The sequence below is a fragment of the Lissotriton vulgaris genome, chromosome 12 (genome assembly GCF_964263255.1).
Source record: "Lissotriton vulgaris chromosome 12, aLisVul1.2, whole genome shotgun sequence".
In the NCBI taxonomy this organism is placed as follows: Eukaryota; Metazoa; Chordata; class Amphibia; order Caudata; family Salamandridae; genus Lissotriton; species Lissotriton vulgaris.
The window spans coordinates 807,087,108-807,114,947 of NC_141700.1; the positions used below are offsets into that span (position 1 = coordinate 807,087,108).

At 42.3% G+C, this 27,840-nt stretch overlaps 1 protein-coding gene across 1 annotated transcript; it reads right to left on the bottom strand.

Moving 5' to 3' along the window:
- Window positions 1–11,478: 11,478 nt before the first annotated feature.
- On the bottom strand, window positions 11,479–12,420 carry LOC147678813 (olfactory receptor 11A1-like). The gene has a single exon (XM_086945734.1). The coding sequence runs from the start codon at window positions 12,418–12,420 to the stop codon at window positions 11,479–11,481; it is 942 nt and encodes a 313-aa protein (XP_086801860.1).
- Between the last annotated feature and the right edge of the window lie 15,420 nt (window positions 12,421–27,840).

Here is a 27,840-nt window from a genome sequence, read left to right on the forward strand (position 1 = left end):
CTATTATAATCTAGTACAGACTGATGCAACTGTGGAGAAAATGATGCTGACATACACCAAACTCATAAATTCAGCACCTTTTATCTTCCAACTATCTATACAAGGTTTCAACTATTGGAGGGACATGATAGATATAACATTTATCTGGGGAACAAAGGCTTTATTTAATGCTTGCCTCATACCATTACAAATAATCTCCCTGAACAAAACAGTGCAACAGACTACCTGCTAAAGGTTTGCAAAAATATAAGACCTAAAAACACCACGCATTCCCTTGCCCATGCATATTGAAGGCATATCAAACGATGCACTGATTAGTGAGGAGGTACTGGGAACAATGATACAGAATGGTACATACAATTCATCAGCTCCCAATTGGACGGCATGGTTGGTTTGGCCTATTGACACAAATAGGTGTCAATAAAGATTCAAGGGTATTACTGGAGAGTTTAGTATCCATATGCTTAACCCCCCCTATGTACACACAGACAACCCAGGGGTAGTGACTTCTTATAGTGTTGGGAAGTTGTGTCTAGAATTGCTAAATCCTTAACACTAGTACAGGTGAAACAACACTTGCCCCTTCTATCACAAAACATGGTTCTTAGGGTTTTCCGGCAAGGTCCTGAGAAACTGTATAAAAAACGCTTCTTATATGCCATCTACAATGAACTGTGGAAAGCCTCCCAACAGGATGCTGCAGACAGATTACGTGAAAGTTATAGAATTAACCTAGAAAAGGTCTTTGTATGACCACACTTTCTTCACGTATTTATTCATTGGGCAAAATTGTGTCCTCAGATATTGACCTAATGGAACAAGATTTGTCTATTCTACAACATCGGCAATTGCTCTCCATTTTGCTTTTGAGCTGGACGCTACAATCATTGCGTTCTGGCCACGTGCCATGGCGGTCCATTAACATCCCAAATTTCTTTTCGGCTTATAATCTGACCGACAGACAATTGACCATGGCACACAGAGATGCAAAGTACACCATGCTGCTCATTGAAAAATAAGAGAAGTTACCTTTTACGGTAGCAGAGTTACCATCTACAGAATGTTTAGAGACATCCAAGCAGGAAGAGAAATCGTTGGGTGAAGGGTACATACAGGAATCCTGGGAATTACCATACAGATATAGATGTAGAAATAAGGACACTGAAGCTTTCTTAAGTGGAACAGACTGTGAGAAGGCTTTAAGTGGTTCTTTAAGTGTATAAGGAGGTCTCGGTTTACGTAGTATGTAATGCTTCAAAAGCAAACTTATCTTGCTACTTTAATGACTCCCGAGTTGCTGTGATTCATCCGCTTTTTGTGTTACTTTTGAATGGAAGTTATTTAATGCTGAATGATCAAGGCTGTTGCGGGTGGCGCCTGGCATTGCATATCTAGCAACATCAGGTTGTTTGCTGTAAGCAAGTATTGTTTCCCCTGGCACTCACAGTTAGAGAGGCAGCACTGTGGCCTTCATTAAATGTTTACGGTATAAGGTTTGATTTGCTGAACAGACTGAAAGCGGTACAAAAGGGGGTGGTGATGGACGGAACAGACTGAAAGCCATGTTGTTATAAAAGAATGTGGCTTTAAATTCAGCCCGAGAGACTTTTGATCTCTAGTTTGCAGGTCCTCGGCAGGGAGACAGGCCCTGGTCCATAAAACTTCCAGATCCATTTTGGGGAAATGGTTCATCGTATTTTTAACATGTCTGATACGACTGGGATCGTACACTTATTTTTGCATCTTGGATCAGGTCTCCTAACCATCTTTCAGACCATCTTCAGAGTAATTCCAGCTTTCATACACTCCGTACTTGGAAGCATTTTTGGAGTGCTTCCTTTGGTCCTGCTATCAGTTACGGGCATCCTGATACTAATCCTATTGCTACGCAATGGATGTCCTAATCCCTCAAGACATGGAGATAACACTGCTGGAAGGACGTTGTCGTGAGCGTATTGTGTTCTACCTGGGTATGCCTCGGCTTTGACAGCAGAGTGAGCATTAATTCCTATCTTTTAGACCAGTCTGGCTATACTGTGTCCTGTTTGTGTTCCATTGCCTTTTGTGCTGATTTGCCTGCGTGTTGGACCTGTGTCTGACACTTCCATCGGTTGCACCGCCGGACACAGAAGTGCTCATGGAGCTCTTACAGGCTTACGTGTACCGTTGTCCACAGTGTACTCCTATGTTGATGACGGCCTTTCTATAGCCTCCAAGGGATGCTTCCGCTCCTGTTGGGAGGGAAATCAACTCCTCTCCAGAGGTACAGGCATTGGTTCCAGTTGTGCAGGCATTTACTTTTTCCCGTGTGGCTGCTGGGAACTGGAGATGACCATCTTTCCTTACTTAACATGATATTGGAAGTGCTGTAGGAAGTGCGCCTGAGGATACGATTTTCAATGATGTTGAGTCTTCAGCGCAGGATTCATAAACAATGTGGCCTCTCCCGGGCTGGAAACTAATTGGCAACTTTTCAAACATTTACCAAATTGAAGGTCAGAAAATGACTTTGTTTTATTGTTCCTTCTCTGCTCTAACTGAGCATAGTGGCTTTCAGGGTGCTCAGTGAAATAATAACCAGTTATATCAGTTTAGAGAACCGCTTGAACGCTTTTAGAGAAAATAGTTTGTATTATTAACATTTTTTATTAGGCTTTTTAAAGAAATTGCTTTTAGGTTCTTAGTTATAAAAGATCTTTACACTTTTCATGGCTTTAGCTTTATTATAATTTAGCAGAACCTGTTGACCTTATGGTGAGGAGTTGGTGTCATGTCCTGTCATGTGTACCCCTTTTGACACACATTATCCCACCACCACAACAATAACAGTTCTGAAACAGGTGCATTTTACCTAGTAGCTTGTTCCCGTCTCTTTGACACCAGACTCTTAAGGGCAGATCTACAAGAAAGTGCCGCAGCCTGGCACCGCAAGCCCTTTGGCTGCGCCACGCAGCAGCAATTTCAAAGCACAGGAATGCAACATATTTACAAGATGCAAGGATGCCTGCGCCATGGGGAGATTGTTTTTGTGCGGGAAGGGGCACCTTTCTGCACAAAAACAATCACTAAAGGCTTTTTCCTCTTTCAATGCGTGCTGTAGAATGCAGCACGCATTGAAAGAGGAAAAAACGAGGAGAAATGAAAAAGTTTCTCCTTGTTGCACCTCCCTATGCCATTCAGACGCATAGCATTCAGACGCATAGTATTCCGACGCATCTCCAGATTTACTATTTCTCATAAATATGGAGATGTGTCTTGTTCTATGGGTGTTGCATGGGAACACCCACAGCAACATCCATGGAACACCCCTTCAATGCAAACTGCTGCGTGTGAATGGGCCGTATTTACACGGAGAGGAAAAGTCCTGCAGGGTGGCTTTTCCTCTCCTTGTAAATATGGAGGAGCCCCCTGCACCACCAGTATGTCATGAAAAGGGATGTACTGGTGAGCAGGAGGCTTGTAAATCTGCCCCTTAGTAGCCTATCCTAATCCCTGTACCTGATGTACATAAACATGTCCTCAGGCACTGCATAATTAATAATTATCCTGTATAAAGGTCATTGCTTTTTTTGATCCTTGGCAACAGCCAGCTGTGCATGATCGCATTTGTTAGGAAAAACATTATAAATTGTTTTTAAAACATTAATGACTGTTTTCAAATCATAGATTCTAGAAGAAACCCTGGATTGACCACTCTAGTATATAAAACCCTTACTACCCCCTGCAAATTAGAGGAGAATTCCTTTCAAGCAGGGCTATACCGGCTTTTAAAGTCCCTCTGCCTTGTTAAAGTCCCTTGCCTTCAAGAGATGCACTGTTAATTGCCCCATCTGATATAGAGTTTTTTTGTCAACTATTTCAGATTAGACACTAAAAATGCATGTTTATTGAGGCACTATAGACAAGCCTTCGTAGTTCATAATTTTTTTTATAAATAAATAAACATATTCATAAAATTAGCAGAATGGTGCACACCTTAAAAACAGGGCTTCCGATGATACTATATGTTAAACTCCATGCAAATGAGTCAATGATAATTTTATTTTTTTCCTTAATGTTAATGTCTAAAGGTTTTCACTGGAATTCTAGCTTTATTTATGGGCATATTATAAATCTCAACTTTAAGAAGAAACTGTCTGTAGTACTCCTTAACAGCTCTTTAACTTCAGCATCAACACAGAAATCCAAAGATGAATAGTGTATTGGCAGCGTTTCGTCACTTAACGAGGCTTAACGGCGCCTTGTAAATAATTCCCCATTTCATGTAGCACTTAGCATGAAAGAGGCAGGCAATAGGTGTTGCAGTGGGCGTTCTGCCACAACACCCATTGCTTTTTGACACCGCACCAGCACCAAAAATAAGACCAGAAAATACCTGGTGTTTAAAATGCGATACAAGGAGACATTTTTAATTTCTCCTTGCATATTGCTCTTTCCCTGTGTACTGAAGTCTGCAGCACACATGTGCGCTCCCCACCGCTTGTGAAACTCTGCGTAGTGCAACAGAGTGTTTTGGTCGCTTTGCGGAGTTTGCGTAGTGGAACTCCTCGAACTCCACCCAGGCTTATCTAAAACAGTTATAGTCCTTCAATCTATTGTGGGAGAAGCATTGCTTGCAGTTTCTGCCAGTTGCATTTTTTTTCTATATCTGAGGGTAAGCTCCAACTTCATCTGGAGCTCCTCAACGTATTGCTGATGAAGAAGACAAAGAAGAAGTGCTATCTACTTTTAGGAAGGAGAGCAAGGTGAGGCAGTATTTCACTATACTGTCTGGAGTGGAGAAGGTATCTGCAGGTTTGTGAAAAGCAACCTCAATAGGTAGAAGTTATCACGTGGCACTGAATACAAGTGCAGCCATGGAATACCAAGTATGTGGAAACACATCAAGGCCATACATGAACGGTCTTATCTGCATATGGTGAGGGAGAGGGAGTTTATATCTGCAGATGCTACAGGTGGTTCAGCCTCTTCCGCAAACAGGAGTCCTGCAGTAAATCCTGCCCGCTGCCTCTACAAAGTTAGAAGGCATGGCAGCATATTGTGCTATCTGTCACAAACTTGAAGCAGTAAAACTGCAGAATGTTTACGATTATTTGTTGAAGTAAACTAGCACTGATGTTAGTTTTCTTCATATGGCTTTCATGCTAATGTTCCACAACACCTTTATTGCATCCAGTTTACAGTTTATTTGTTTGCTTTGGTTAGTTTATGAGGGAAAAACAGTGCAAAAATTTAATTTTTTTTTAAAACTATTAAAAAGGTTATTTTTAGAACCACCATTGAATTAATCAAAGAGCTGAGTCTTTATATTTCTTGTGCATTTTTGTATGTAGATAAATGTAAGAATAAGCATTGAAGTATCGGTGTATTTATGAGTATATCCCAGGGTGTCTGACTGTATCTATGAGTGAGTATCTGTGAATGATCAGTGTGTGTGTGCCAGTATATGCATGAGGGTCTTCTGGAGTGTCTCAGTTTATGTATGACTGAGTATATTAGTGTGTCAGTAAATCCATCAGTGTGTATTTTGGTGTATTAGTGTTTATATAAGTGAGTACCTGAGTGTATGTTTGACTAAGAGCCTGATTACTAGTTTGGCGGTTTGCAACAGGCCACCTCACCAACTCCCCTCTGCAACACCACCAAAATCATAGTCAAACTACCTTCTGGAGTCTGACTTGAATCCAAGGTGGGAGATCTTGCTCTGGCAAGCCCACAGCGGTACCTTTCTAAGGCTCATATGTGAGCCTTAGAAAGGCAGGACCATGGGAGCACCAAAGCACATTTCTGCACGACATGGACTGTGCAGTCCATGCCGTGCAGGAACAAAGGGTGCATACAAACAGGGGGGCACACCATGTGCCCCCCCGCAGTACCCTCAGACCCAGAGGCAACAGGGAGCCCTCTAAGGCCCTCCTAGTGCCCTCATTGCCACCCTTTTCCTGGCAGGCTTACCTCCATAAATGCGGTCACTTTGAGGAAACTCATAATATGCTTGGCGGTGCCACAGTGGCACTGCCAGCATATTGGGGCCTCTAATCGCTGCACTACTAAACTGCTGTGATATCATTCACCCCCAGCAGTTGCAGCGGTCCTGTGGCTGTCCTACCACTGCACTTGTGATGCGCAAGTCAGACCGCCAGTGCGCGGATTCGCAGACCGCCACTGCTACTTCGGTGATCCTATGTTCTGCTGTGGTTGTAATCAGGCCCTAAGTGTCTGAGTGCTTCAGTGAATGCATCAGTGTGTGCTTTGGTGTGTCAGTGTGTGTGTATGAATGTGTCCCAGGGTGCCTGAGTGTATGTATCAGTGAGTGTCTGAGTGTGTCAGTGAATGCATCAGTGTGTGCTTTGGAGTGTCAGTGTGTGTGTATGAATGTGTCCCAGGGTGCCTGAGTGTATGTATCAATGAGTGTCTGAGTGTGTCAGTGAATGCATCAGTGTGTGCTTTGGAGTGTCAGTGTGTGTGTGTGAATGTTTCCCAGGGTGCCTGAGTGTATGTATCAGTGAGTGTCTGAGTGTGTCAGTGAATGCATCAGTGTGTGCTTTGGTGTGTCAGTGTGTGTGTATGAATGTGTCCCAGGGTGCCTGAGTGTATATATCAGTGAGTGTCTGAGTGCTTCAGTGAATGCATCAGTGTGTGCTTTGGTGTGTCAGTGTGTGTGTATGAATGTGTCCCAGGGTGCCTGAGTGTATATATCAGTGAGTGTCTGAGTGCTTCAGTGAATGCATCAGTGTGTGCTTTGGTGTGTCATTGTGTGTGTATGAATGTGTCCCAGGGTGCCTGAGTGTATATATCAGTGAGTGTCTGAGTGTGTCAGTGAATGCATCAGTGTGTGCTTTGTTGTGTTAGTGTGTGTGTATAAATGTGTCCCAAGGTGCCTGAGTGTATATATCAGTGAGTGTCTGAGTGCTTCAGTGAATGCATCAGTGTGTGCTTTGGTGTGTCAGTGTGTGTGTATGAATGTGTCCCAGGGTGCCTGAGTGTATATATCAGTGAGTGTCTGAGTGCTTCAGTGAATGCATCAGTGTGTGCTTTGGTGTGTCAGTGTGTGTGTATGAATGTGTCCCAGGGAGCCTGAGTGTATATATCAGTGAGTGTCTGAGTGCTTCAGTGAATGCATCAGTGTGTGCTTTGGTGTGTCATTGTGTGTGTATGAATGTGTCCCAGGGTGCCTGAGTGTATATATCAGTGAGTGTCTGAGTGAGTCAGTGAATGCATCAGTGTGTGCTTTGGTGTGTCAGTGTGTGTATGAATGTGTCCCAGGGTGCCTGAGTGTATATGTCAGTGAGTGTCTGAGTGTGTCAGTGAATGCATCACTGTGTGCTTTGGTGTGTCAGTGTTTGTGTATGAATGTGTCCCAGGGTGCCTGAGTGTATATGTCAGTGAGTGTCTGAGTGTGTCAGTGAATGCATCAGTGTGTGCTTTGGTGTGTCAGTGTGTGTGTATGAATGTGTCCCAGGGTGCCTGAGTGTTTATGTCAGTGAGTGTCTGAGTGTGTCAGTTAATGCATCATTGTATTTCTATACTGTGTAAGTACAGGTATGAGTGTTTCCTGGGGTGAATTAGTGTATGCATGAGTGAGTGTCTGAGTGCTTCAGTGAATGCATCAGTGTGTGCTTTGGTGTGTCAGTGTATGTGTATGAATGTGTCCCAGGGTGCCTGAGTGTATATATCAATGAGTGTCTGAGTGAGTCAGTGAATGCATCAGTGTGTGCTTTGTTGTGTCAGTGTGTGTGTATGAATGTGTCCCAGGGTGCCTGAGTGTAAACATCAATGAGTGTCTGAGTGAGTCAGTGAATGCATCAGTGTGTGCTTTGTTGTGCCAGTGTGTGTGTATGAATGTGTCCCAGGGGCCTGAGTGTATATATCAGTGAGTGTCTGAGTGAGTCAGTGAATGCATCATTGTATTTCTATACTGTGTAAGTACAGGTATGAGTGTTTCCTGGGGTGAATTAGTGTATGCATGAGTGAGTGTCTGAGTGAGTCAATGAATGCATTCATGTGTGTTTTGGCGTGTCAGTGTAAGTATGTGTGTGTCCTGGGTGGTTAATTGTATGAATAGGTTTCTGCAAGGGTGTCTCAGTGTATGATTCAGTGTGTGACTAGGTATGGCAAAGAATTCATAAGTGTATTCGAAAGTGTCTCACTGTATGCATCAGTGTGTGCCTGCCTATATTAGTATCTATATAAGTTTGTGCTTTAGTTTTGCAGTGCATCCAGTGGCTGCCAATATGTCTTTTTGGATGTACTATATAGCTTAAAGAGGTAACTAGTCACCAACATAACTGTAAAGAAAACATGCACAGTAACGTTTAAGTTTTAAGTTGTTATTAATACAGCATTAAACAGCTGGAACACTGTAAGCAACTTTTTTATGTTCTCAGCTGTCATACCTGTACGCCATAATCCATGCACTGTATAAATATTCATCCTTGAACAGAGGGGGAAAAACAATCACTTAGATTGTACAAAAAAAACATAACTGCACAGTATGAAACCATAAATAAGTGACACCATGCATTTCACTCCCTACAAATAATTAATAGATTATTTTTAACTATAGCTACTGACCTAATTTAAAGAAACAAAAAAAAACTGTTATGATACTAAAAGGAGTCCATTGCTCGAGATAGATGTAATGCACATTGGATTTTTGGAGTCCGTTTTGAAGACGTTACCCCTGTAGGCGGAATTATGTCTTAAACAGTGATTATCCATGAAGAGCAAACACTTTATACCACTTTTTAAACAGAAATGGTCCTTAGAACTTCAGTGGAAGAAAGAAGAGGTTTGAATGTGGGTGTTGGTAAGGCAGCTTTTATTTCAATGTAAGCTTGCTGTCATTGCATTCCGTCCATTCACTTACACATTCTTAAGAACACAGTGCAGTGCCCTGAAGTTATACAAAGTCCTTTATCAAATATGATACCCACTGTAGTGTACAACCGTCCAGAAATAAAATGCTGTCCTGCTTTGAGGTTTCTAATGTAAGTTTCAATTTTAGATCCTTCAGCTCTGTGTCATTGTAAAATAAATAGTACGTATTTCCCACTTCTCTGTAGCTGTGATGTAGACATACGATCCGATCTACAATTTGAGCAGGTAAAACTTTGGATAGCCCCTTCATCAGTCTGTCAAAAGGCACAGTTTTGGAATCCGGTAACATTAGATAGAGAAATCATTCAGAATTGATTTGAGTGGTCGATGTAAAAGAGCAATCTTCACAGGCATGATTCCATGTGCAGCTCAGTTCTCAGTATTTACTTCTTCTTGTTCCAAAACTCCATGGATGATCATAATAAATCCCTGTGTATCTTATTGAATAGTTGAAAGAAAATACTACAGATCCACTATCTATTTCTATTAGATCTGTAAAGCTAAATCAAAATGTGCTACAGTCCTATCACTATGCAAATGTTCCAGCAGCAAATGACACAGTTGAGAGTAGAATCTGTTGTCCGCTTTATGTTGAATTGCATTTGCACATCGCAGTAAATGGAAGAGTACATTAAGAACAATATTAGCATAGCTGTTGACAGCATTACTATTTCCCAACTGGAAACCTAGAATATCTCTTTGATTTTCCAGTTCTTTTTGTTAACATCTTGTTCCTTGTCTTTCTTTTGCTTCTTTTGAGGAACAACCATCAATTCCTTTGTAAACTTCTGATTGGGGCAGATTATCTCTTTCTAATAAATAGGATACTGCCCTAAAAGAGGAGCATATACACTGCTTAACCAATTGTACTCTCTTACACAGCTACATGAGTATGCGACTGGGTATAACAGTGTCTGCATGGGTAGTTTAGTGTGTGGATGAGTCCCTCTATGGAAATATAAGTGGGTATGAGAGAGTCTTTCTTGGCATGTGAGTGGGTGTGATACAGTCTGTATGGGTATGTGTGTGGGTGTGAGAGTGTCTGTATATGTATGCGAGTGGGTGTGGAAGTACCTGCATGGGTTTGTGAGTAGCTGTGATAGTGTCTGTATCAGTATGTCAATGGGTGGGAGAGTATCTGAATGGAGTGTCTCTATGCGTATGTGAATCGGTGTGGGAGTGTTTTTTGTTTTAGTCAAGTGAGATCCGTGCATCAGCCACAGATTTACACAGGGACAGTGATGTACCCTACGAGTGGTCCGCAGATCTCGCAAGTGGCAAAAAAAACCTTTCTGGATATTTGTGACCCATGTACACATGCTTGCCCCTCATTGTTAACATACACAAGGGGTCAGGAAAGTTCTCACCTGACCCCTTCCCTTAATATTCAACCATCTTCTCAGCACAAGAGACCATTTCACAACATATAAAATGTCAGCCGCAACTTTTCCCTCAGGTTGCGGCCAGCCATTCAGGACTCTGCTGTGGCATGTGGAGCTGCAAATTCCCTGCAGGTGAATGCGTGCTCCTAAATATACTAATTTGGATTTTAGATAATACCTCTAAAACTAGTTAACGGATTTTGACCAATTCACATAAAGCATGCTTTCTGGACCAAGAGCTAGGGGGCATATTATCAAGGACGGCGTTAAAAATTATCACCAGTTTAGTGGCAGAAAACTGCCGCTAAAGCGACGATAATGAGCTTGATAATATGTCCTTGAGAATTCCAATAGAAGTCCATGTTCTGGTGTGAACCTGAGCTTCTATTGGAATTCTCCAGAGCATATTATCAAGCCCATTATCGCCGCTTTATCTGCCGTTTTCTACCGCTAAACCGGCAATAATTTTAACGCCGTCTTTGATAATATGCCCTAGCTTTTTACCAAATTTGGTGTAATTCTGTTCAAAGGTTTGGGATGAGGTCATGTTCAAAATCTCTGTGGGAAATAAAATGGGGAAAATGAGGTCTGGACCCCCCCCTTTTTCTCAGCCCCCGCTTGACAGATCACCCCAAAACTTTCCAGGCTGTAGCTGGAGTGAGATTCACATTTTTGGGGAAGTTTTGTCAAGATGCATCAACTGCCGCCACAGGTATAGGCAAGTCAGAAAATGATTTTCTAAAGGAAACATGGTTCTTGCTATAACTACCTACTGGTGACCGCCAGTAGGTAATGTGTTGAATATAACTGTGAACCCTTTGCTACCTACTTTTTATTTTAAATACTCCAGCACTTTATATATTCATTTTAGGAGTAATAGTTTCACCATCAGTGCCAAGTTGATTTCCAGGTGCTATGATTCGGTACCCAATTCTTCCTGGCAATATGCACAATTCTCCAGACAGTGTAGTCTACTATGGATTCAAAAGAAAATCTAGAGCTATAACCAGATCAAACCATCAATATTTAGAAAAATTAGCTTAAGGACTTGACATACTTTTGCAGCGCACTACACATGTTCAAGATAGTGTTCTATGCCAACCCACAAAACATAAAGAGGAAAAACCTACCCAGGATGCAACTAATAACAATTACAACCATTGATCATACATTCACTATTTAAAAACAAAGGCTGTGATTTTTAGACATGTATAGATCAAATCATCTTCTTTAAATGCTTCCTGAAGGCCTCCATTATTGCCTTATTTCTCAGGGCATAAACAACTGGATTAGTCATTGGAGTAACCACAGTGTAGAGCAGCGATAATGCTTTGTTTGCATTCAGTGAATGTCCAGTTGACGGCACTGTATACATTATGATCAACATGCAAAAGTATGTGCTGACCACCACAAGGTGGGAGCTACATGTAGAAAAAACAGTACTCCTTCCTTTAGTTGACTTGATTTTAAGGACTGCTGATATAATATATAAATAAGATATAATGATAAAAGTGAAAGGGATTGATACTACAACAGCCGATAAGAGAAAAGCAAGCAAGTTAATCAGGGCGGTGTCAGAGCAGGCTACTTTGAGAAGAGGTTCAAAATCACAAAAGAAATGGTCTAGCTCATTGATGCCAACGAATTCTGCTGTACTCATTAGAGACTGCACAACCACTATCATAATAAAGGAAGTTATCCAAGATCCAACAGTCAGTTGAAGACAGCACCTTCGGTCCATGAGTTTTTGGTAATGTAAAGGATAACATATGGCCACATACCTGTCATAGGCCATTACAGTCAGGAGGAGGCACTCAGCAGATACCAACCAACCAAAGAAGAAGTATTGAGTCAAACAAGTGTAAAAAGAAATTATATTGCTGTCTGTCAATAGCCCACTGAGTAAGGTGGGCATCACATTGGACGTTGCACAGACATCCAACAGTGACAGGTTCCCAAGGAAGAAGTACATAGGAGAGTGGAGGTTGACTTCTAGATACACAGTGAGAATGATGAGGCCATTTCCTGACAGAGTCAACAAATACATAGTAATGAATACAAGAAAGAGGAACGGCTTCATCTGTGGGATTAACTGCAGTCCAATAAGCAGGAATTCTGCAACATTAGTTGTGTTTCCTGAGCAGTCTGCTTTTGACATGGCTATTATCTAGGAAAAAAAGAGGAAGTAAATATTAATTTAGACTATTGGTAATATGGGATATCATAGTGATACTTTATGTGACAGTGAGACCTGCCAGCTGAGGGAATTGAAGTCTTATGTCATCAGAACTTGCTTACTGGTGGAGGACCCTAGACCTAAAATGTCCACAAACACACATGATCAAGAACGATGGGTAGGAATGCTACCTAAGGCGATTGCCAGTCATTAGACACTTTGCAAACATTCTCCTTATCGTCTTTTGTATCTTTTAAAAAAATGTTCACAACCATATTCTGGAGCACAATAATAGAAATAAAACATTACATTATTGCAATCTTACTGAGATTTTATTTCCAACTCTATATATTCAAAGAGGCAACCAGGGCATAAGGGTTCTTCACTTTTTAGCCTAGTATATGACCACAAGGAGAATCCCATATACCTCCCTTCTTGGGGCCATACAAACAACCTGGCAATGCTAAGACTGAAAAGAGTATGGATGTCACAGCCTTCCCTAGTTCACAGAGAAGGGGTGGTTTCAAAATGTACAATATTTCTCCCTTGCATGTGACTACAATTTGGCGTTATAGTAACACTAACGTAAGTATTTAACTAAATGCGGATGCTAGTATCATGTGTATGTGTTAGTATTCCATTTGAACACCATAACATATAAAAGGCCTTGTAGATAATTTCAACAATTGGGATCTATGTCCTGAAGGTAATCTAGCACAATTGGTTGGACAGCTTACACAGCTGAAACATGTCGACCTTGGGGGATGTGAGACCAATAGCAATCCCTGATTTCGGTGAGTTAAGAATATCAGATCAATAAATGAATTCTGTTTATCTAGTCACATTTGCAGTGCTTCAACGACAAAGGTAAAATGTAAGGCTTTGTCTTCTGACAAATGACTCCTTGTTCTTTTAACATGAGTTAGGTCTTTACTTTTCTTTCTTCGACTGCAAAGTGGGAGGAGATATTAAAGTAAATTATATGGCAATCTTAGGATTTTGGGGCTTATGTACAATCCCCTTGTGCCACCGGCACATCACTCTTTCTCATGTTAAATGTGACGCACCAGCAGGCGCAAGCGGCTAGTAAAAAAGCCCCTTTGTTTTTTGCAACACACAATATGTAAATGCCTGTAAATTAACTGTATACATTCAACAGTTAGAAAAGCAAAAATGAAGTAAATGTTTTGTAATTCTGAAGTGTGCGTGCTGGAAACAGAAGTTTTAATGGTATCAAAACAAAAAAAAGCCACTTTAATTGGTGATGCACAAATGATAAATATTAACAGAAACATTATCTTTTTAGTGCTATATGCTATATAATTCTCATCAATAAAGCTGCACAACTGGGCAAAGTTTGTGGCTATTTAAATTGAAAATGTGCTCTCTGTGAATGATAGTCCTCTACCACATGAAGCTTTAGTTTTAACTCTCCTCATTTCCATTGAAGGTAGGTGGGTTGTGAAAATTTGATGCGCTGAAAAGGGGACGGTGGTTCTAAAATGTTTTGGAACCTCTGCCATATACTCTGAGGGGCATATTAGCAAGAACCTCGTTAAAATTATCGCTGTTTTAGCGGCAGGAAACTGCCACTAAAATGGCGATAATGGGCTTGCTAATATACGTTATAGAATTCCAATAGAAGCCCAGGTTAGATGTCCTGCACATCTAACCTGGGCTTCTATTGGAATTCTATAACGCATATTATCAAGCCCATTATCACCGTTTTAGCAGCAGTTTCCTGCCGCTAAAACTGTGATCAGTTTAACAAGGTTCTTGTTAATATGCCCCTTTGTTTAATAAAATCCACTTACAATCGATCTTTAAAAAAATCTATCGGATTATGTGTAGGGGTTTTTGACCCGACTTTTTTGATTTCGACCATAAACAATCGGAGGCACATCTGCCACCACATTAAAGCACCCCCTGAAAAGGGGGAGTCCACCCGTCCCTATAAGACTTTAGCACAAATGAGGTAAACCCAACGAGAAAGCTTTTCACCTAGGTTGGCGGGTGGGAGCTTGCCATAAACTTTTAAGAGAACCACAAATTATACATTAGAATGACTCTAAATTGAATGATCTTCTGTGCAATACCCTTTACATCCTGATTGCCTCCTGTTGATTAGATAGTACTTGATTGGAGGGAAGCAATCACAGACAGCCCACTCCTCTCATTTCCTCCAATTTTTGTTGATGATAAATGCTTTTCCTACTTAATTTTGACCAGGCCCAAAATCAAGTAGACACAGGGTTATCACATTTTAGTTGAAAGAAATCCAGGGACTCCTGATAGTAAATGCTACCTCCTGCTGAATTGCAATTGTTGTTTATAATAAAGAATCAGGTCATAGCCCATTGCTTGCTCAACAATTGCCAGACACCTGGTGTGCTGACTAATTTCAACACCGGCATGTTGGTGCAGACTTGAGTGGATTATAAGTGAAAAAGTGGTATGTGTCCTGAATAAGCGGGTCAGGAGTTTCTGAAGTTCATGTTTTCAGCAGAGTTGTCAAAATACCCAAACAGGTGCTGCTTTTAGCCGCCGGTCTGTAGGTGTTTCAAGAGCAGGAAAGGCAGTTTCTCGTTGAAGCAGCTCTAAATCCAGGGGCCTCATTTATGAAAAGTGACGCATCGCTGCGTGAAAACAGCGATGCGTCACTTTTCACTGTGCACTCCTTGCGACATTCCTGATGCGTCATATTTAATGTATGACGCATCATGTCGCAAGGACTTACAGATACTTCAGTATTTCTGACGCATCTGTAAGCGCAAAAGTGACGCATTGCTGGTGTGTGTCACAAAAGTGACGCAACTCCAGCAATGCGTCCTTACACATGGGGAAAGCCCCATGTGAAAGGGCCTGCGTCAGTCTTACGCCTGCTGTGAGGCAGGCGCAAGATTTTGACGTAACAGCATCCTAAAAGTGACGCAGTGAAATCTCATAGATTTCTCTGCGTCACTATTACGAGGCTTTTTGCGGGCGAACGCCCCCTCTGCATACATTATACCTGACGCAGGTATAATGTGGCGCAGGGGTTTAAAAAGTGACGCATCTACCTAGATGCGTCACTTTTTAAATATGGCGCAACAAGGCGCATTTTGTACGCCGCTGGTGCGTCACAAAAAGTGACGCACCGGCGGTGCAAAACTGATGCAAGGCCTCATAAATAAGGGCCCCAATGTTTGCACCTGGAGTTACTACTGATCGTATGATGGCAACTGCTGCAGGGAACAGATTAAAAGAGCTTAACAATAACAGAGAAGGCAGGTTTAAAAGCGATAACTGCATTTGCATTATGCAACAAGCGCCGGAAACTATACAGACTTTAATGTAATTAAGAGAGCATTGAGGGGGTATGTCTTTAAACACACTCAGGAGGGGTTACATGACGGTAAGAAATGAGATTATTGGTTGATGAGGATGAGAATTCACTTGAAATAAAACCCACAATCCTTGTCAGAGTGAACCACAAGCGTTAGGCTTAATTTTGAGACAATGCATAGCGTACATATGGAGTACACAAACAGTAATAAAGTAAAAACACAACACAAGAATAATTTCAGAAAATAGAGCAAATGTATTAAATTGATTTATACCAAAATGACAAAATTCAATCAGTAGATACCAAACTTTAAATTTTTTATAGTTTAAGACTAAAAATAGTGCCAACATCTATCAAATACCACTGCAGGTGTCCGGTTACCAGAAAGGTAGAAAGTCACAAGTTCAGACTGACCCCAAGGAAGCACAGACTGGGTGCAGGACTAGGTTTGTTCCACTAGAAAGTGTAGTTCTGTCCTTGGGAAGTCACTCTGTATCAGGTCCAATGAAACAGGTGATCAGAAGGTGTGAGGTGTTGCAATGCAAGACTCTGCATTGAGTCTGTTGAAGCCGCCAATCAGGGGCTACATGATGCTGTGATGCCAGGCTCTGTGTCACTCTAAGTAAGATCTGGTGAATCCACCAATCAGGGGCTATATGATGCTGTGATGCCAGGCTCTGTGTCACTCTATGTAAGATCCGGTGAAGTCACCAATCAGGTGCTGCATGGTGCTGTGACACAAAGCTTTGCATCACTCTGTTTCAGATCCGGCGAAGCTGCTGATCAGGGGTTGTGGTGCTGTAGTACGAGGTCCTGCACCTTTGTCGGATTAGGGAATACCACCAGTTAATAAGGGATAAGTACACTTTGACTTTAGCCAAGGGTTCAGGACCTTGAGGATAGCACTTGGGTATCAGAACTCACTCCCACAGAGGCCATCGGAGGGGACCAGGTCAGGTCCAGTTGGGTCTGGTCAGAGCTAAGCAGCAAAGTCCTTTGGAAGCTTGTTGTGTCCCTGTAAATCAAATAGGAAGCCAGTCAACTGACCTGTGTAGTCACTTCTAGGTTGTTGGTTTTAGGCAAGCAGGTCCAACCTCCCTTCTTCAGACAGCTAGGCAGTCCTTCCCCTGAATCTTCTCAGTTCCAGGAGTGTTCCGGTTTTAAATACTGGGGATGCAACCTTTATGCCCAGTGCAGTAATCTTGATGTGGGGCAAACCTTCCTCTAATCCTAAACCTGCCTCTGTCAGTATCTCCCTTTCTCCTGGGTTTGGTTCCAGTTTGGCTAGTGAACCTAAGGGCAGGCAGGTTGAGTTGTGAGCTGCATCCTCTCCTGACAGGGTAGGGGTCTTCTGAAATCAGGCAGCGCTAGGTACAGCCCCCCCAGGCTACCCCTTGAAGTACAATCAGTGCAGGGACAGCTACAAAACAGTTGTTCTGTCAGGAGGACACATACCTCTCTGAATGCAGGTCTTTTGTCCACAGTCTGGAAGCAATACACATTACACCACAGGAGGGCCTTTAACTGTCAGGAGACTCTGGACGCCTGCAGAAAGGCACATTTGGCTAAGGCTGGAAATGGCATACATTTACAAAACAGTCTTTTAAAATTGGGATTGACCATTAGTTGGATTCCAAATCCATATTATAATGAGTCCTTGGATCGTTTTTGTGGCTAGTCCCATACCGTAGTTATGCATTATAATGTGTTATACTGTGACCCAGAGCATTTCCATGGGATATCCCGCCATGCGACAGTGAAAACTGAATTTTGTGCTTTTTCTTACCTGTAAGCACATGTAAAACTTTAAATATACATGTTCTACCTCTTAAATACCATGCTCTCTGCCCTATGAGCTGGCCAGGCCTAACTTAGGGGTAAGTATTAAAATGAAAAGTTCACCTAGATAAGGTTTATTTTGCCAGGTCAAAATGGCAGGTTTAAGCTGCACTACTGGCTGCAATGGCAGGTCTGAGTCATGTTTCATTTTAGTGGGTGGCAGGCACACTGAGTGGGGCTGCCCACTAGCAGCCTTCCATTTACAGGACATGGGTAATGGTAGTTCCATATATAAGAGACCTATAAGTAAATTAAATGGGACCTATCAGGTGTTAACAAAATGTGCCATATTTGGAAGGGAGTGCACAAGCACCTTACCTCTGGTTAGCAGGGGTACAGTGTGCAGACCCCCCTAAAGCCATCAAATATGAGTTCAGTAGGAGAATAGGGCTGTGAAGACAGCAATCTGGGGAACTAGCACAGAAAAGATGGTCATTTCAAACAATCAATCACACTAAAAAGCTGATTTTTTTTAGTGCAAATGAATCAACTATAATTAAGGGCTAGATGTAGGTAATCTCATTTTACCGATTCCTAAATACCAAATGTTACCGATCTGGTATTTAGGAATTGGTATATATGATGTAGGTAATAAATCAGTAAAATTGACTGATTCGGTAATATTTCTTATTACCGATTCTGTAACACCCATTCGGTAATAAGGAATACCTTCCCATTCATTCCTAACGGGCCTGGAGGCCCATAGGAATGAATGGGAAGCCATTCACTAGTACCGATTCGGTATTTACCGAATCAGTAATAGCGGGAGCATATTCAAGGGTGGCATGGTGTCACATTGACACCCTGTTGCACCCCTGAATAGTGCTTGTGTGCACATGTGGCGCACATCCATGCCCTAAGGGCATGTATGTCTGCCACATGGCACCTTGAAAAAAGCAAATTATTGTTTTTTTAAAGGTATTCGGTATTTACCACCAACTTGTAGTTGGTGGTAAATAACGAATCCTTAAAGCAAAAATGTACTCACTTGAGTGCTAGCTACATTGTTTTTGATGATTCAGTATTTTACTGATTCCTTAAAATAAGGAATCAGTATTTTACAGATTCCCGAAAATGAGGAATCGGTAAAATACTGAATCCTTATTTCCAGCCTCCTACATTGGAAAGGGCTAACTACCGGTCGGCAACAGAAAAATCACTGATTTGGGGCCGTTACCGACTGGTATTTGCCCACCTACATCTAGGCCATAATCAGATATTTCGCCTCAAATAATGCTTTTCATCTGATATCTGAGTTCACATACACAAGTCCCATAGTAACTTAAGATTTGCTTTTACATGTAAAGGGTGTTGATAATGAATGATTTAGTGAGATCTGTGAGGTGTGTCTTACTTCCAAGGCCTGAGTCTGTAAAATCTCTGTAGTTCCTGTTCTGCCCAACTACATGTTTTCCTTTGGTGGCCCTTCTAGATGCATTCTATCTATGCAGGGTTTGATCCAGTTAAGGCACACGGGGCAAGGATCAAATACAAGAATAATGAGCAGAGACACCCACTGGGAAAAGATCTGAAGCATCATTTCATTATGAAGGGCACACTCAATTGATAGCTTAAACCTCATTTGTTGTAGTAACACCTTTAATCACATATAAACCAGATTCAGTTTTCATATATGTTGGCATTGCAGGTGTAAAACAGCAACAGGTGTCTCACATTGTCTATTTACCTGCTATATAGGGAGGAACAGAGGAAGTATCAAAGCTTGTTAAGACGGTCTAAAGCCACGCATTTTAAGGCCAGAATTGGGAGGGCTGAGAATTCCACAAAAGAACTTTTTAAAATTTATAAGGTAATATCCTCCCTTGCTAGTACGACTGTACCAAGCAAGGGCTCTGTGGAAGAGTGCAATCGGGTGGCAAATTACTTCTCGCAGGAAATCTAACTAGTGGGGCTGATTTGGAAGAACAGCTGGGAGATAGAAAGACAGGTTTGAGATTGAACAACTTCACGGTCCCCCCTCCTGAGTCCCTAAGGAGTATCTGCCTTAGTGTAAAATCTGACTCTCCCAGAGATCCTGCTCCACCTAAGGTGATGGGGGAAAGCTTGGAGATTCTTGAGCCATTTATCAGACATATGTTAGATACCTCGTTTACTTTACACACGCTGCCAGTTAATTGGAAACGAGCTATTGTTCTGCCAATTATGAAGAAAACAAATGTTTGTCATGATACACTAGAAAATCTGTGACCCATCTCGCTTTTGCCATGTCTGGCTAAGGTAGCAGAGAAGGTGGCTAATCAACAACTTATGACTCATTTGGAAGACGCTAGTCTCCTACACCCCTCACAATCGGGATTTCGGGCAGGCCATTCTACGGAAACTGCCCTACTACGGGCCACGGAAACCATCAGACAGGGAGCCGATGCGGGACACACCATGGCCCTGATTATGCTAGATCTCAGTGCAGCGTTCGACACTGTGGCACATTACACCTTGCTACAGTGTCTGAACAGAGTTGGTGTCTCAGGTCCGGCCCTGAGGGGGCTAAAATCTTTTTAAGTAGAGCGCAGTTTCCAGGTCAGACAAGGTGCCCACTACTCCGATGATATTAAACTGATATTAAACTGGAGCAGGAAGTACCTCAGGGCTCTGCCCTTAGCCCCACCCTGTTCAATCTATACATGTCTCCTTTGGCAGAGATTGTACAGGCTTTTGAAGTAGATGTAGTTTCCTATGCTGATGATACCCAGTTGCTGGATTCCCTATCCCAGGCACCAAAGGTTGCGGCATCCAATTTCAGAGCATGCATGCAGGAGCTTGCCTCCTGGATGGATATGAACTGCCTAAAATTGAACGGCAGCAAGACTGAGGTGCTGGTGGTCGGTGGTGACATCTCAAGCTGGACATCGGAATACTGGCCTCCGAGTCTGGGCCCTACACCTTGTATGGATGTAAAAGATCTGGGGATTTAGGTGGACACCACTCTCTCCTATGACAGACATATCCGACGTTTAGTCAGGAAATGCTTTGGAGTATTAAAAAAATTGCGTAAAATGTTGGATCTCCTCCCATTAGGGGCTAGGAAGACGATGATACATGCTCTCATTACATCTCGTCTTGACTATGGGAACATACTCTATCTGGGAGTCACGGCTAAGGGCCTGGGTAGGCTACAGGTTCTACAGAATGCTGCCGCACGGCTGGCTCTTATGCAGCCCAGGAGGGCGGATTCAAAAAAAGCCCTTGACGCACTGCACTGGCTCCCAGTTAAGAAAAGAGTTATGTTTAAGACACTACTTACTTGTCATCGTATCTGTCAGAATGCGGGCCCGGTATATCTGAGAGACCTGGTCACCAGATATGTTCCAAGAAGGTCTCCTAGATCCAGCGGGACTGGCCAGCTGGTAATCCCAAAGGTAAAGAAGGCAAAAATGGGAGGTTGCTCTTTCCGGGTCCTGGCAGCTCAGAACTGGAATTTACTCCCTTTATCACTTAGGCTAGAAAGCTCGGAAGCTAAATTTAGAAAGCGGCTGAAAACATACTTGTTCACAGCCTAGTACAATCTGGTCCGCTGATGCGTCTCTGCCCTTTCTTCTAACTCAGCGCGAGGACACGCCGAAATGGCGTAACCATGCGCTTTATACATTTCTTTAATATTATTATTATTATTATTACCTGAGTGTTGATTGGCCTAAACCCCTCCTACGAGGGTAGAACTACATTCAGGATAAGTGTCAATGCATTTACTTGAATGAACTGAAGCAGCAGTGTATCATGTGTTTTTTAGGGATCAGTAATATATTCCCTTCATTCACAATAACTGCTTTACATACTCATGAAAGCAGTGAGACAAGGCTTACAAATGCAATATTTATTACACATGTGTACTGTTACATTTTTATAAGGACATACCATGAAATATAATCAAGGTCATTGCACGCTTATTTCAAATAAATTAATAGATTTGATATGACTGTGCATGAACCTACTTACATGCGTGTAACTACCAGCTTCAATAAAGTTTCAAATAAATGTTGTTCAGCCTTAATCTAACACGTACAAATAAATGAATAAGTCAATTCATCTTACTAAGGTAGAGTTCAGTTTTAGTTTTAGGTTTGATTCATAGTGATGCATCTATTTCTTTCCCATTGCAGGCTTCACCTAGACCTCAGTTGTTTCCTAAGGTTTGAAATAGAATTCTTAAGTGTCACTGGGTCAGTGAAAGAGTAGATGTGGATAGTCTTGCTGTACAGTTAATAAACAGCCCTTCTGTAATGTGGCCACAAGTTCAGATCAAAGCTTGTCTCCTGAGCCTTTTACCCTCCAAAGGCCACTACACTGGGCATCCTTGGTCTGAGTTACATTAACTACCTGTTATTCTAGCACCACAAAACCCCTCCAGGAGGATGTGCATTTTACAAACACCTATTATGTACTGAACTGCATTTTCTTTTAAATGTATTTTTTTATGTTATTGCACACATTAAAGTTTTTTTCCACAATTTGTTTCCATTGTATTGACTTATAAAAAGCAATCTAAAACATTGCCTTCAAGCAATGTATATTTTTTTTAATGGAGGTTTAAAAACATTACTTTTATGGTCTTAAATTTTTTTTCTACGATATGAGCTTGGACATCACAACTAATGAGCTTTGGTGTCCATCATCGCGTATACACCTGGGATGATAGCTCATATTAAAGATGTAGGGCCTCATTTATGAGGCTGTGCGTCACTTTTACGCCACTGGTGCGTCACTTTTTGTGATGCACCAGTGGTGTAAACAAATGTGCCTTGTTGCACCATATTTACAAAGTGACGCATCTAGGTAGATGCGTCACTTTGTAAACCCCTGCGCCACATTATACCTGTGCCAGGTATAATGTATGCATGGGGGGCGTTTTGACGCAATAAAGAGTCATAGAAGTGAGGAAAGGGGAATCTATAAGATTTCACTGTGCCACTTCTAGGACGCTAATACGTCAAAATCTTACGTCTGCCTCATGGCAGGCGTAAGACTGACAGAGGCACTAACAGCATGGGATTTGCCCATGTGAAAGTACACATTGCTGGAGTTGCGTAACTTTTGTGACACACTCCATCAATAAGTCACTTTTGCGCCATACAGATACGTCAGAAATACTGACGTATCTGTAACTCCTTGCGACATGATGCGTCATACTGTAAATATGACGCATCGTTAGGGTCGCAGGGAGGGTTCAGTGAAAAGTGACGCATCGCTGTTTTCACGCAGGGATGCGTCACTTTTCATAAATTAGGCCCGTGGACTTCTACAGGGTTACATGACGGTACCACGTATGCCTTGACAATGCAATCACTACCCCAACGTTACCACTTGTTACTTTACCATGCAAGTTGTTACAATGACTTTCTTTAGGGGGCAATGGACTTTGGAATAGTGTAAATTACTGCTCCAACTCCAGTCTACGCAACCGTAGGGAGTGTTGGACTTAAAAATGCAACACCAGTCCAACAGTGCACCCCTACAGCAAGTCATTGTAACAACTTGAGTGGTAAAGTAAAGCGTGGTAACGTTGCAGTCGGAGTAGTGACTCTGCTGTAAAGGCTGGTTGTTGTTGTGGCTGCGGATTACAGACTTTTTCCCCTTCTACAGTGATCACCTCCCAAGTTTAATGTTAATTGTCCATGCATAAAAATCATTACTTCGTGAAGCGCAAGGAACTGAAATCTTCTGAAAAGCCTCATTTTAGTGTCCATAATTGAGCATCACTATCTCTCTTCCTACAAACTCCTATCTTTTGTTGCCTGAAAAACTTTTCTCACGAAAAGCAATTCAAATCAAGAGAATTGAATTTATTCATAATATCCTGGTTGGCCTGTTGCTTGAATGTGAAATATCTTGAAAAAAACAAGAAAGGAGGCGTTTGGCAATACTGGAATAGTTTGTTTAAATACAGAGTATGGCCGGGAGATCAGTTACAGGCATAGGGTCTGATAACTGTCTCAATTCGCTATCGATCGGCCATTGATTTTACATAATTTGTTGGATGCAATAAAACAATTCTGGTAATCCTTTTTTGATAAGAAATGCAAGCTCTTGTCTTTAGAGTCATAAAATAATGCATTGATGAGGAATCCAGGTGGGTCTTGACCTTGCATGGACACGATGCGGGCAGTTGGTAAGATGTCCAAATGTCCGACATGGGGTGCACGTGATCACTGCATATACTGTGTGTGCTGTGTCCTGATTGGATATGTATTCCTAGCTTTATGTGGCATCTGATTTTATGGTCTTTTGGGTACACACGTACCCCTCCGGCCATGTGTGCTTTATTGGGGTCAATCTTCCTGGACCATATGGTGTCGCTGTGACTATCTGTGGGGTATATCTTGGATTTCCTGTCTGCCACCTACGTACCACCCCACCTGTGACCTGTCAATCAGTGACCCAAAGCCTCAGTCTTAGGGCCTACCTGACCATGTACTTCTGAGTAGGTGTTGAAGTGGAGTTCATTATGGGCAAATTTGTCGAAAGAGATGCGATTCTGTTTTTATACATGAATGTATCATTGTTCATATTTACATTGACTTTAATAACAGACCTTCAAACCCTAAGGTAAATTAGTTGATGTGAATTGGTGGCTTGAACCCGCAGCCTGGAAAAATGGAAAGTTAACTATATAGTTCAACTCCTTATTACTCAGTATTGTCTGAATTGCTTCCAGTAATATACGTATCCTTCACCACATCATGAATTACAAATTCCATTAAAAAATATGACCACATTAAAAAATAATATTTCAACAATGTTTTTAAATTAAATCAGTTACTGTGCTAAATCAGTAATACACAAAATATAGGGCAAAATATAAATGCAGCTAAAAATAATTGGTTAAAGGGACCAGGACTGCTACTGCTTTTAAAAATAAAAGGTGTCAGTTGTTGATATGTATTATGGAGGGGCTGCAGCAGTTTCTTCAATCAATGCTGGCTCATTTAAGGCAGACAGACACCATTCACAAGATGGAAGCAGTTCTTTAGGATCTGTTTATGTTTGGAGAATTCCTTACACTCCCTTTTTGGAGTTGCTAATAAAGTGATGATAATGCATGAGCACAATGCATAGCAAATTAAAAAGGAGAGGGAACAAACTTTACATACTTACTTTCCTTTGTGATTCACTATGGATCACAACATGGAGGGGCGGACTACAAGAAAATAACGCATCGTGGCGCCACAAGTAATTTTACTGCGCGGCGCTGCGTTAGTTTCAAAGCACAGGGAGGCCACATATTTACAACAATATGTTGCATCTCTGTGCTTCCCCTGCGCTGGCGCATAAACTACAGCCATGCGCCGGCGCAGGCACCCTTCCTCCATGGTGCATCGTGGGGAGATTGTTTTTGTGCAGGAAGGGGCCCCTTCCTGCACAAAAACAATCAATTAAGGTGATTTCCTCTTCCAATGTGTGCTGTAGAATGCACCACGCATTGAAAAAGGAAAAAACTAGGAGAAATGAAAACATTTCTCCTCGTTGCAACTCGCTACGCTATCCCTAGGGTGGCGTAGCATTCAGATGCACCTCCAGATTAACGATTTCTTGTGAATCTGGAAATGCATCTGTGAACAGGGGTGTTGCGTGGGAACACCCACAGCAACAGCCATGTCATGCCCCTAACACGTAAACTGTTGTGTGAACAGGGGCGATATTTTCAAGCACAGGTTAAGTCACTCGAGGTGACCTTACCAGGCACTGGAACATCCGCCCCTGTGACATGCATCATGATATGAGACATGCGCCCTGTTCCTGTGCTTCCTGCATAATGCCTTAGAGGAAAGAGCATCACCACTGCGGGTCTGTTGGAGAGACACAGGGAGCTCTCAGCATAAGAGACATAAATACAATCAAGACCCAGTTATGTATGGCCTACGTCATGTGTCAGACATGGCAAGGGATGGGGGTAGAGTGAGAGGTAGAGGGGAGAGACAGAGAGAGCGAGAGAAAGAGACAGACAGAGAGAGGGACAGAGAGGTCGGCATAAAGACACAAAAGAAGACCCAGTTATATAGGAATGCATCATATGCCATGCATTGGAAGGGGACGGGGAAGAGAGAGAGAGAGAGAGAGAGAGAGAGAGAGAGAGAGAAAGACCGCATACACATGTGTGCGTATATCTACATGTGTGTGGTGTGTGGTGGCTCAGATGTGTCTACCTTATCCAAGAAAAGTGCACCACATCAAACCTTTAAGGTGGAGAAAAAACTAAACAAGATAGATATTAGCTCCATTTACATGCCATACAGGTAAATGTAATTTATTAAAACATGTATCCAACACCTCAGTAATCAATTATGTCTTAATATATTAGAATGATAATTTACACTTCATCAGTATAAAACAGGTACCACGTAAGTGGGCATTCGACTGGCAAGTACTCTGTTTACAGAAACTAAACAAAAATGTACTTGCCTAATAAGCCGATTTACCAAAATATGTAAAACATTACCACAATGTATATTGCATTATCTGTGATATCACCGATGAAGGTAGCTGTTCTTGCAGTCTGCCTGAGATTGCAAACATGCAATGCACACTTCATGGACCTGAGCGGTCCTTCGTGAGACAGAGACGGATGCTGCCAATAATGCGCAGTCACAAATCCATATGTAGGGATCATGGGGCATATGTAGGTAAATCCGAATTTGCGATTCGGAAAAAGCGATTTTCGGCGAATCACACTTTCCGAATCGCAAAATCGGATGTAGGTAAAAAATAGCTAATTTTGTGTGATTCTCAAAAATGTGCAGAATATTTGTGCGATTACTCAAATTGCGATTCCTTATTAGCGAATTCGCTATTAAGGAATCGCAAAAACGGTAAAGAGCAATTCAGGTGCAGAATGATGACATCACAACCAGGAAGTGTGAATCTCCATGCTGCACCTAATTGCCTGCACCTGTCCCAGAGTCAGTTGCTGGCTGAGAGACAGAGTGGAGGGATTGTGGAATTGGCTCTGACTTTAAACACTGCAAAATGGAATCACAAGGTGCAGAAAATCAAGGTGGAGAGAAGCAGGCAGAAGAACAATGCAGAAAAAGGAAGCAGACATTTTCTGAGAGAGAGTTGGAGGTTTTAACAGAGGAGGTGGTGAGGCAACATGACCTTCTTTTTGGAAAAGCCTCACTTCATGTGCCTGAAGCAAGGAAGAGGAAAATATGGGCAGACATACAGGAGAAGGTGAATGCAATTGGCGTCACCCATCGTACCACTGATGACCTCAGGAAGCTGTGGTACGATGTGAGGCAAAGGTCCAAGGAGAGGGTGGCCACGAGATTGCCAGAAGCCAGAGCAACTGGAGGTGGGAGCTCCACTACACCAGAGCCGACGGCCCTGGAAGAGTTGGTGGAGACAACCCTAATGCCTGAGGCAGTGAAGGGCGTGGCTGACCTGGACAGCTCTGAAACCGGAGACACCACAGAAGGTAAGATGCATGCATCACCGAATGCATTCTCATCCCACCTAAACTCCAAAATCCACATGCATGAATAGGAATCCGGTCCATGTTTTTAGTAATACCCTGTGAAGCATCCTGAGAATTGTAGTCCTATGTTATGTAAATAGGGGCAGATACACATACAAAGGGCATATAGGGAACAGCTCCAATAGGTATATGCAAAGTACACAAAATAGACCAGCAGGCATGTAAATGGTGTTGTCAAAAACCTTTATTGAAAAAAAATAGAAAATGACACACAACTCATGTGTGATTTTTTTAGGGGCAGATGGACCACCAACACAGGACCCTGTTGCAGCAGTGGGAGAGTCACCTTCATCAGAGGACCAGGCAGGGCAGAAGAGGCAGGGTGCCACAACTGACACACCTTCTGTGCAAACAAAACAGCGCAAAATAGTTCCTGCATTAATACAAATGCAATCTGGGTCCACAGATGCTGAAGACGAGACACAGGCTGATGCATCACCTAGCACTGCTCAGGGCAGATCCCAAACACCCGCATCCAACACGACTGGCAGTGGAGCCAGAGGGCACGGAACAACACCTGCAGTGCCACAACAGGTCTGTTTTTGCAGGGCTGGAGGGCCAAATGTTACATGTGCAGTGCCTGCAAAGCAAAGGCATATCATCAATCCAGCGTCAGCTGGCGCAACACAATCAACACATGTCAGAGGTGAGAGTTGGCATCAGACAAATTGCAACAGCAACAGAGGCACATTTAAATGAAGCAAGGATTGCTAGGCAGGCCCAGCGCATGGACCAAAGACGCTTAACAACA